Genomic DNA, 11218 nt, shown 5'->3' with positions numbered 1-11218 from the left:
TCTGATATCTCGCCCTGTGGTGGAATTCGAATTCCACAACTCTGATTTTTGTACTGAGTCTGCATACACCGAGGGGACAGTTTTATAATTCCGACAATACCTAGAAATTATCTGTCTGAAAATATATCTCTGTAATTTTTACAGATTTTCATAACCTCTAAGTTTTTATTGAAATTTTCTAACTGAAAAATGAATGGCAAACGACAAAGTCTTCAGGATCAATTCGAAGCAAACATGGATTTCAGCAGCGGTGACGGATGGGCCTCGCACGATGTTTCGCAAGGGAGAAAGGTAAAATCTCAATCTCTTAGGCTATATTTTGGCCGGTTTCAGAGCGCTCAAACACTTGGAGATAAGCTTCCACTTCCTGTGACTCTCTCTTCCCTGAGAAACAATTTGGATGATACTGATGAGGATTCATATCAAATTGGTGAATTTAATTTTAGAACTGTATGTTTATCAGGGCTGATTAAATGTATATTAATAGATAAAACATATATTACAGATTCATTCCGTCGGTGTAATCATGGAGAAGGTTTCGGAAGACGGAAAAACCACTTATACTCTTCACGATCCAGAGAAATCCGAGAAGACGTTCTATGCTATTCAGTTTGGGCAATATGATGTAAATTGGTTGTGAAAGGTTTCTCTCATTTCTAGTTTGTTGTAGGACGGAGGATCAAAGTTTGTGGCTCCCGGTTTGATCGAGGATCAAAGGGTACGAGTGATGGGAAAGCTTAAAAACGTCGGTGGCGAGAAAAGTAGGTTTTTTCCGCAGTTTTTTTAACAGAAGGTTTTCTCGATAGAACGGAACCATATTCACCAGTATATTACAGTGATTCTCATATATTACCTCCAACAATTGGGCGACGATAAGGACTACCAAATTTTCAAGCTTGAAGCTGAAGTTGCTGAGTTATTCTTCAAAAAGAATTTGCTTGAAAAAATGCGGACTGGAAACACCAATGGGTGGACTGGGATGCTGGCTCCACCAATGACCAGATACTTCGATAATTTCGATGCAAATTCTTTCATGGTATAGACTGAGACAATTAAATACGGATAATTTATGATTGCAGCACTCGGAAATTTCAAAAACTCCAGCTGCTCCTATCAAAATAGAACAAAAACTCATCCAAGCAACTCCTAAAACATCATCTGCGTTCAAAGCGAAGATTCGAGCTTGCATCAGGTCAGAAGCTGAACGCGGTACGTATGGCAACGACGATGGTGTCCCATTCACCAAAATTATGAGCAGAATGAATGGCGTGTCAGAACAAGCTCTTCGTGAAATCCTCACTGAAATGGAGAACAGTGGAATGATCTACGCCGCTAAGCACGAAGAATATATGTCTCTGTATTAATTTTATTGGTTTTATATCTTCTAGATCTGTAAAAATCGTAGAGTACAAAGAGCATACTGCGTGCGTTATATTGCATAATAAATAGATTTGTTTTTAAAGTTTCAATTGTTAAAATAACCAGTCGGTTTACGCCCCTTCGGGGCTAAACCTCCTGGCCCCCGCTTACGATACCCGCAATCTTATAAAAAGGTTCCGTCACTTTTACGGAGGCTATTTTTTAGGGCATATGCTCACAAATTGGAAAATTAAGAAATTTTGAAAGTTGGGAAGTTCAGAAATTCAGTAGTTCAGAAATCGAGTAATTCGGAAGTGCAGAAATTCAGAATTTCAAGAAATTAGAAATTCGGTCATCCAGAAATTTTGACACTGAGGGATTAATGATTCAGAAATTCTGATTTTTTGAAATTCCAAATTTCTGAGTTTCTGAAGTTCTGAAATTCTGAATTTCTGATTTTTTTTTTGAGATTCTGAAGTTTTGATTTTCGGTTTTTCGAATTTCCGAATTACCAAATTTAGATTTTCTGAAATGCAAGAACTTAACTTAAAGGGGGACTCCGACCAAAATTTTTTATTGCATTAAAATGTTCAGAAAGTTGTCTATTTTCCCAATATTATAGCGAAAAAAATTGAAAAAAAATCCGAAATCCCCGAAAAATACCGTTAAAAGCGAAAATTTTTCAAAAAAGTTGTTAGGAATGACGAGGATTTGAATTCCCGCGCAGTGAAAAACCTAGGCCACGGCTCACCATATGGGAATTCAAATCCTATTTTTTTTTCAACGCCGTTTTTCGGGGATTTAGGATTTTTTTTCGAAATTCTTCGCCATGATATTAGGAACATACATATTTTTTGAAACATTTTAATCCAATAAAAATTTTTGGTCGGAGTCTCCCTTTAAGAAATTTTAGTTTTTGAGACTCTTAATTACTGAATTTCTGGGTTTCTGATTTTTTTTGAGATTCGGCCTTTCTGAACTTCAGAATTCTAGAATTTCGCGAATTTCCGAGTTTTCGATTTTCCGCATTTCAGCATTCACGAATTCCTAATTTGTTGTTATTTTCAAAATGATAAATATTTGAGATTTTTTGAATTTCCGAATTTCGAAATTAGGATTTTCCGAAATTCAAAAACTCAGAAATTCAGGTAATCGAATATTTGGAAATTGAAGTGCTCGAGTATTCAGAAATTAGAAATCCGAAAATTTACACATTTTAAAACTTTGGAATTTGGAAACTTATTATTTCAAAGATCCAGGTTTCTATAGTTTCAGCATTTAAAAAATTTTCAAAGTTTGGAAATTCAAAACCACTGAAAGATTTTGATTTCTTAAAGTTCGAAATATTTTGATTTCTTAAAACTTAAAGCCTAAGAAATTCAAAGACTACATTAAACGCGTTGGTATTGGTCTTTAAGGGAGCTTGTCTTTTTCTCAGATTTATTATCATAATTTATTCTTCCTCTCAAATCTTCAGAACTCAGACTGAACCAATATTCGCACAAAATCATATTTTTGTCTGATATAACGTGGATAAGAAAAAAAAATAGTGGAGTTGAGCGGGAATGACGTAATTATAATTTCTGAAGACGTACTGTAGAAATAGAAGAACGTCTCCAGAAGACGTCAGAAGCAAAATTTCACAAATCAAAATAGACGGGCATCATCTCGTTGCTATTTCGGGTTATCTGTGAAAATTTGGGAAATTTTGGTCCAGTGGTGACTTCGCTAGGGTCCCGGAACCGGGAACACCGGACACACACACAGAATTTGGTGATTGTTAATAGTAAAGATAATATTGTTAGTTTTGCAATGTTTATTTCATGACCTAAATATAAGACCTCCACCCAATTTTCTCCGGGGAAGGGGTTGTTCTCCAAGGAACNGATTCCGAAAAAATCGGTGGAGTCTCAAAGATAACATCTAGGAAAGCCACGACAAGTTCCTGTCGGCTGGCCGTCTGTTTGCGGACACAGCATTATATATGACGGCAAGCTGCGTCTACATTATCATAGGGATATAACGATTTCCAACACATTTTTGCTGTTTTTATATTTTTCAGCTAACATATCGACTGCACATATAAAAATTGTCAATTTCCAGAAAAATGATTCGGGGAATCAACCCGATATATCAGGCATTGCTCGCTGCCACGTTCACATGGGGAGTCACTGCACTTGGAGCTTCTCTAGTCTTTGTTATGCGACATCAAAGCAAAAAACTACTGGGTAAGTTTGGAAAAAAAGAGAACTGTTTTTATATATGACATTCAGATGTATCTCTCGGATTCGCAGCCGGTGTGATGACTGCAGCTTCATTCTGGTCCCTTCTTGCTCCAGCAATAGAAATCGCAGAAGGTGATTATGGAAAATGGGCGTTTGCACCAGTCGCAGCTGGATTTGCAGTGGGTGCCGGATTCGTACATTTTGCTGACACTCTATTACCATCGTGAGTCGTTTCTAGTTTTAAAAAACTGATGAATATCGAGATAAATAGATAATTTAAACTCAATCCTGTTATAAACACTTCAATGTATCTTATACCTTAGATGTGTCGGAGAAGCTGGAATGACATCGTTGCTATCTCCACCTGCTCCACGATCTGATACAGAGATGTCTTTGATGCCTGCTCGAGAAGATCTTGATGTGGCTGCTCTCGCACGGTGAGTTCGAACAATTGCTTATCTCACAGGAGTTTAATCATCACAAATAGTATCTCACATTCATGAAAATGTAATATATTTTATCCCCTCATAGTTTCTCGTAACTGTGTGTGATGTTTCGTGTGAACTCATTATCCATTTTCCCCATATTTTTCCCCGATTAGCATCTTTCAACTATATAGGTCTTCAAGTAAGTCAGAGGAAAAAACAACAGTTCGACAACGGCGACGGGAAAAATCAGCGGCTATCGGAAAATCGGAAAATAATAGGTGAGAAATGACGGGTCAACTATCTGTTTTTTATTTCTCGACTTCTCGTGGTAAAACGAATAATGCCATTGTGCATGTCTGTTCAATTTCTGTTCCTCACAATATGCACGTCCATGACTCACTGAACAGAGAGGCCTATTAAAAAAACTAGTCATATTAATAATCAATGAATATCACTAGCATACCTAAATCAAAAATGTCTTATTGTCCACAGCTAATATTTTGGATTACTTAACGCACGTTCCAAACCACGAGAAGCCTTGAAAACATCAACCTATAAACACGTCGTTTCGAACCTGTTTTCCGGTTTTCAAAATTTTACCTGAAACACACTAATCAACATACTCAGTTTCAATTTAACACGTCCCCTCAATCAATTCATGAAATTTTTGAATACTCACAATTATGATCACAACCAACTAAAAAATACGCAAAGAATAATTTAAACAAGCAATCGTCATTTATTTTCCAGCTCGGTGAACGAAGAACATCGGGAACGAGATCGATCCGTTGAAAACTGCAGTGATAAGAGACCTGATGTCATTCCAGAGGAGGATTATCGGCAGTCCTGGAGACGAATTCTATTGCTCATTCTTGCTGTAACCGTTCACAACATCCCAGAGGTAAGATTTTTTTTAGAAAACTAATAAGTACAATTTTCAAGGGCCTTGCTGTGGGTGTCGGATTTGGATCAGCTGGTAAAACAAAACAAGCAACATTCGAGTCCGCATTCAATCTGGCCATTGGAATTGGTTTGCAAAATTTCCCCGAAGGACTTGCAGTTTCTCTGCCCCTTGCCGCTTTTGGACATTCGAAACTTAAAGTAAGAGTAGGAAAATAATCGTGATATGGTATATAAAAAACGATTTGTTTCAGGCATTCTGGTACGGTCAGTTGTCTGGAATGGTCGAACCGATCGCAGCACTTCTCGGTGCGGCCGCTGTGATCTTCATGGAGCCAGTTCTTCCATATGCACTTGCCTTCGCTGCCGGTGCAATGATTTACGTGGTTGTCGATGATATCATTCCAGAAGCTCAAAGAAATGGAAATGGAAAATTGGCATCTTTAGGGTGTATTATCGGATTCCTAGTTATGATGTGTATGGATGTTGGATTGGGTTAAGTTTCTCATTTGAATACTGTAGATCATTTAATTTTTTCTGTGAAAAATCATAGTTCAATTCCAAAAAATAACCGTTTTCTGTGATCAAGTGTCTCGTTGCCTACGCATTTTCTATTTCAAATTCCATAACTTTTTGGTGCCACGAACCGTCTCCTATTTTCATAATAACAATAATTAATGGTGTAATATGATTCCTGCATAATTTCAGGGTTTTATTAAGTCTTAACTTATTTTGTTTTGTGCACCCTTCTCTCTCACTTTTTATTCATTTTCGCAAATGTGTATATAAAGTTTTTTTTGTTGGTACATTGATAACTTATTATTGAAACTGGAGTAATTTTTCTTCGAAGTCGATATTCATCCTATCTATTTAGCCTCAAAAAAATTTCCATAAATTACCGTATTAATTCAGATGATCACTTCTCGGGTTCTTCGTTTCCCCCGAAAACCGTTTGTTGACCTCGATTATTCAAGGCATATGCCAGCTGCCTACGTGGAACGAACCAAGAGAACAGTGCCGAGAAAAGTTTTTGGAGATCGGTAAGTGGCATGTCTTCTAGTTTACTAATTACCATAATTCAGATTTGGAGCACCTGATATTAAAATGTACTATGTACATCCAGATGACTACCTACCATCTCATCGACGTCCGTGGGAAGATAAACAACTATCCTCCCATTTGCAGAGATCGGACAAATATTTTTCTGCACAGTGAGTGATAGACCTCTAGAAAAACGACAGTATTAAATTCTCCAGACTTTCAAACAAATATTTCGAGCTTCGTCGCCCGAAGTCTGAAAGAATGCCGGATACTGAATGGACATTTTTCCCAGGAGATCTTGTTCAAGTTATGGTTGGAAAAGACAAAGGCCGACAAGGACTTGTGCTAACGATCAGCAGAGATTCCAGTGAGGTTGGTTTACACAGTAGGTTTGATTTCCAGCAAACATTGTATGTTTTCAGGTAGTCGTTGATGGTTTGCACACGAGGCTTGGAGAGGATATGGAGGGAAGTGAAAAACTGGGAGTCGACAAAACACTCAGATGGCAAGAACAACCACTTTCAGTGTCTAAGAAACAAGTTATGTTGGTGGATCCAAATGATGAGAATCCATGTGAGGCTAGGTAAGAAATTATAAAATAGTATGCTGGCATGATTTTTCACGTTCAGATGGCAATTGAATGCGTCTGCGGATGAATACATTCGAGTATCAACTAGAAGTGGCTACGAGATTCCAATTCCATCGCAAGCAAAAGTCACCTACGAGTATCTCCAGCCAGAGAATTATATTGGTTAGGAATCATGAAAAGTTCACTTTTAAATGCTAATTCATTCCAGAGGTGGAAGGTAAAGACACACCTTCGGATGCTGTTTTGGAGAGGACTTACATGCCAAGAGTAGCAAGCTTCGAACAAGAAATAATGGAAGAAATGGGCATCAAAGAGGACAGAACCCCGAAACCAACCTTCTGGTACTAAGCAATCATTGAACATCTTTCATATTGTTTCAATTGTTAGCGTAGCGTATGATTTCTTTTTTTGTTATCGTTTTTCCTCAATAGATGTTTTGTTATTTTCTTTCTGTTCGATCTCTTCTTTTGTCGAAGAAAATACACTTTATTAAATGGAGGAGAAATGGATGAGGAAGCTGAAGTCATTTTCAAAGAAGAAGAAGAAGAACTGCATGAGAGAAACACCGAGAATTGTGCTCTAAATCATTATTATTATGTCACAACAAACGCAATTTTTGAGGAGGAGGAGGAAAAAAACTGGGGGAAGAAGAACAAATAAAGCACACTATATTTTCAGAGATTTTCAAGGAATGAGTGATTCTTTTTTTCGATTGTTTACTACTGAAAAGTTAAATACAGAGAAATTAAAAGTGCTCGTTTTGTTGAATTGTACAGCTTGTCAGTTGAGTTTCGGATGTCTGAAAACGAGTAATTCTAGTTGAAAAAGGGGAGGAATAGCTTACTGGAATCTGGCATTGCACTGAATGAGCTTTTTGGCGTTTCAGATCTTCTCTAATGAAACCTGTAAATCATAGAATGATTTAGCGCGTATTTGTAAAAAGGAATACGGTAAGTACCGTAACTTGGAATTTTTTGAATTTTTTCGAAATTTCCGAATTTCTGAATTCGAGTTCTTTCTAATTGAATGACAACCGTCCTGAAAAAAAAGTCAACCTGGTTTTTCAAAAAACTTACATGTAAGAACAGTTCCCACAATCAGACAAGTACTCATTATGATATTACTGGTGAGTGTTCCAAAACTGTGCATCACAATTCCCATGAGCCATGTGAGGGCGATTCCGAATATCTAAAAAGATTGAAATTTGTATTCGAACTACAGTAATTCCTTCATTTCTCATTTCGAAACTAGTTCAAAATAGCAAGAAATTATCTCCCCAGGCGGTCCTCCCCACGTGTCCTTTTATGCTTTTGATCTACCAACTACCACCTTTGACCCCCTTGTTTTCTCTCAAACAACTTCCTGCTCTTTGTGCATGTTTCTCACCTGTGCACTTGCATTCAAAAGACCACTTGTGGTCCCTTCAGCTGCTGGGTACGTGATTTCGGCGGCAAATTCAAATCCAATTGGCAAGTATCCAGTCATGAAGAATCTGATAGATGAGGAGTTGAAAAAAAGCTTTAAAAAAAGAAAAATACCCTAAGAGAGCAGCATTGATGAAAACTATAACCATAGAATCCAAATCAATAGTGAGAGTGAAAGAGAGCATTCCAATGAAAGAGAAAAGATAAATCATGATTGTGGTCAATTTGAACTTTTTGAATTTGTCCAAAATGAATCCTCCGACAACAGATCCTGCCATTCCAGCAACAACAATCACTAGACCAACTTGACCGACTGCTACGGTTTCCTGAGATGGGAGAATGAGATTTTAGAGGATCTAGGATGAATTCTTACATTCGGATATACGCTCAAAACCATTTGAGAAAGAAGTGTAGAGATGGCATAGAAGACTCCAGTGTTGATTCCTGGAAACGATATTTTACATCTTGAAGTAACCAAGTAAATATTCGGGTTTTTTGCTCTTGACAGTAACCTACATAGGTGCCGTATTTCCTCTAGAAGCACACAAACCGTCATAGAATCACACAAACCGTCCATTTTGAGCTCAATTATATCGATTCCTATTAAAGATATCAAACATTTGCCAACTGATAAAAAATTAGCAACATTGTGATAAATATTTTAACGGTCAACCCATTTTTGATATCTCTTATAGAAATTGAGATAATTGAGCTCATCGTTGACCGTTCGGATGGGATTCATTTAGAGGAAGTATGGCTTTGCGTCACTTCAAAACCAGTCATTTCGAAACCGGTTCACACCCGTGGTAATGCAGGCGAATGGATAAATTTGAGACTAAAACAATTTTTGCGTTTTTAAATAAGCCTTAGAACACATTCTGAAAAGCGAAAAATCCAAAATTTAATGTTCTCAAAAGAAGAGAGTTCTTCGAATTTTTTTATTTTCAAATTGTGTTCTATTAGAAAAAGCATATTTGAAAATCCTAAAATTGTTTTTATAGTCTGAAATTTTTTATTTACCTACATTACCACGGTCTCGAAATGTCTGGTTTCGAAGTGACACGGAGCCGGAAATACAGTAGTTTATAAAAAAAGAAAATTCTCCCTGACATAGGTAAAGAGGTCTTGACAAAAACTTCTAAATAACAGATGAAAAGGAGCACAATGGCGTATGACTGCTAGTTGGCAGCCGAAGGAGAACCAACGGGTCGTCGATAGGCCGTTAACGGATAATCGGAACCCTTTGGGAAACCGACTTGATATTTTTTAATCAGAAATTAACCAGAAAACAATATTTCATAAACGCAATAGATTATAAACATCTATTCAGTTAGGAACCGTTAAGAAAAAGGCAATAATTTTAGACGGTCAGTCTTCGAGGTGCAAATCGTTTCAAACTGCCGGCAGCGCTCTGGAGGACAGTCTGTTTTTTGGCAGTCCCCCTCTACCTGTTTATACATTTCTCTTGATTTGATTTTTCATCAAATCACCTCTCTTCATCATCGAAAACATCAATTTGTCGCCATGTCGAATGGGATTTTAATAGGGGGACAGGAGGTGAGTGTGAAGGCTCGGTGAGAAAAACGAAATCAAATCGATCATCATCTTGTCGCCGTGTCACACCCCAACTGCCACTTCCGAGACATGTTGATATCTTCTTTTCATTTTTTTATTACACATTTAATTGCTTTCTCTGATCTTTTTTCTTTTTTTCATAATCGAAAAAATGTGTGTCTTGGCACCTTTTCGTTTTGAATCCTACAGTAACCCATTTCTTACCGTAGGTAATGAATAAAATGACAAAGTCGCGAGAAGTCATCAATTTTCTTAGAGTTCCCCAGAAGTTGTTATCGAACGTCTTCTCTTCAAGAGCATTCACTTGGGCGAGACTTGGTGGAACTGATGGACGGGCGGTGAAAACTGAAATTCGGAAAAGTTTACTTTTCACAAAACAACAAAAAAAATGCTCACAGCAAACAACCAATGCCAGAATGATAGTATTCAAGACAGCAGATCCCAGGAAAAGAGTATTCAAGTCATAAGTGATGTGTTGTACAGTTCCATTCGAAACAATCATTGGAGGCAACACAAATCCAACAGCAATCCCCAATTGATTTCCGAAAACTCCAAGAGCACAAGCACGAGAAACTTCATCAGGTCCAAACCAGACAGCTGCCAATCGGGGTGGAATTCCTAATGTGAACATTTGAGATGCTCCGACGATTGTTTGCCCGACGAATGTCACCCAGAAGGAATCTGAAATAGATCTCGATCCCTAGTGTTCGGATTTTCGAATTTTCGTCTATAGTTCCCATATGTTTTATGACATGTTTCGAATAGAGATTGAAAAGTGTTATATACCTGGATGTGTTGACATGAGTTTGATCCATGCTCCAATGCAATTTCCCAGTGCTCCGAGAAGAACAGAAAGACGAAGTCCCCATTTATCGAGAAGCCATCTGGAATGTTTGGAATATATATCTATGATGTCTAGATCAAAGAAGAAGTATTCAAATAACTGTGATTTTCCACTTGAATAGTCAGATTTCAAGATAAGTTACCATGTAATCTCATTGCTTTTAATGAAAATGACCATTTTTTGTGTCTACAGAAGTACTCAGTACTAGTCTGTCTAATTTGAAAATTTCAGTTAGTGAATCACAAGTTTAGAGCTCCATTTTTAATGCTCCATAAGTTGATTTTGTTTTTGTTCAATTACATGCTGAAGAGATAATTCATGTAGAATCTCTGTTATCCTAAAACATTATTTGAAAATGTTCAGACATAGAACAACAAAGCTAAAATGTACTGTTCTGTAATTTGGGGGAAAGCACTTTGAGAAACACTAGTTTTGAAATTTCTGAATTTGAGAATTTGAGAATTCCCGCTTTTGGCGAGTTTTTCAAATTTTCCAAATTTCCCAAACTTCTGAATTTCAAAACAACTGAATTTTATGAATTTCCGGATTCCGAAAGTACCGAATTTCTAATATTTCGAACTTCTTGATAACTGGAGACTTGAATTCGAATTAGCTAGATTAAAAATTTTGAAAATGTCAAACTTCAAGATCTCAGGATTTTAGAAATTCAGAATTTCCCGAGCTTTTGAATTTCAAGATTAATAAAATTTTAAATGTCTGGAATCCATAATGTTTGTGTTCCCGATTTTTCTATAATCAAGGTTTTCGAATTCCCGAATTTTCAAATTTCTAAATTGCAAAAGACAGATATTATTGTCTATTCAAAATAATCG

General features: G+C 37.0%; 4 protein-coding genes across 4 annotated transcripts in view; 3 read left to right on the top strand and 1 right to left on the bottom strand.

Moving 5' to 3' along the window:
• Nucleotides 1-189: 189 nt before the first annotated feature.
• Nucleotides 190-1364, top strand: Cbr-rpa-4 (the record flags this gene model as incomplete). Its single annotated transcript, XM_045239646.1, has 6 exons — nt 190-291; nt 334-450; nt 506-625; nt 671-761; nt 837-1036; nt 1080-1364. 6 exons carry the CDS (start codon nt 190-192, stop codon nt 1362-1364), a joined length of 915 nt encoding a protein of 304 aa, XP_045094883.1.
• Nucleotides 1365-3466: 2102 nt separating this feature from the next.
• Nucleotides 3467-5412, top strand: CBG12483 (the record flags this gene model as incomplete). Its single annotated transcript, XM_002639967.1, has 6 exons — nt 3467-3587; nt 3633-3807; nt 3908-4021; nt 4763-4913; nt 4955-5113; nt 5167-5412. The coding sequence occupies 6 exons, from the start codon at nt 3467-3469 to the stop codon at nt 5410-5412; spliced, it is 966 nt and encodes a 321-aa protein (XP_002640013.1).
• Nucleotides 5413-5824: 412 nt separating this feature from the next.
• Nucleotides 5825-6890, top strand: Cbr-mrpl-24 (the record flags this gene model as incomplete). Its single annotated transcript, XM_002639966.1, has 6 exons — nt 5825-5952; nt 5995-6123; nt 6169-6325; nt 6376-6536; nt 6583-6704; nt 6751-6890. 6 exons carry the CDS (start codon nt 5825-5827, stop codon nt 6888-6890), a joined length of 837 nt encoding a protein of 278 aa, XP_002640012.1.
• Nucleotides 6891-7287: 397 nt separating this feature from the next.
• The window catches only part of CBG12481, a gene marked incomplete at both ends in the record, with an annotated part of 7808 nt that continues 3877 nt past the window's right edge, over nt 7288-11218 (bottom strand). The window contains 8 exons of the mRNA XM_045239627.1: nt 7288-7445; nt 7619-7730; nt 7929-8034; nt 8081-8292; nt 8340-8410; nt 9746-9886; nt 9938-10222; nt 10328-10425. Coding sequence (XP_045094882.1) covers nt 7288-7445; nt 7619-7730; nt 7929-8034; nt 8081-8292; nt 8340-8410; nt 9746-9886; nt 9938-10222; nt 10328-10425 — 1183 coding nt within the window. The remainder of the gene's footprint in view (nt 7446-7618; nt 7731-7928; nt 8035-8080; nt 8293-8339; nt 8411-9745; nt 9887-9937; nt 10223-10327; nt 10426-11218) is intronic.

The sequence above is a fragment of the Caenorhabditis briggsae genome (assembly GCF_000004555.2).
Source record: "Caenorhabditis briggsae complete genome, chrI, whole genome shotgun sequence".
NCBI lineage: Eukaryota > Metazoa > Nematoda > Chromadorea > Rhabditida > Rhabditidae > Caenorhabditis > Caenorhabditis briggsae.
This window is presented reverse-complemented; position numbering and strand designations above follow the sequence as displayed.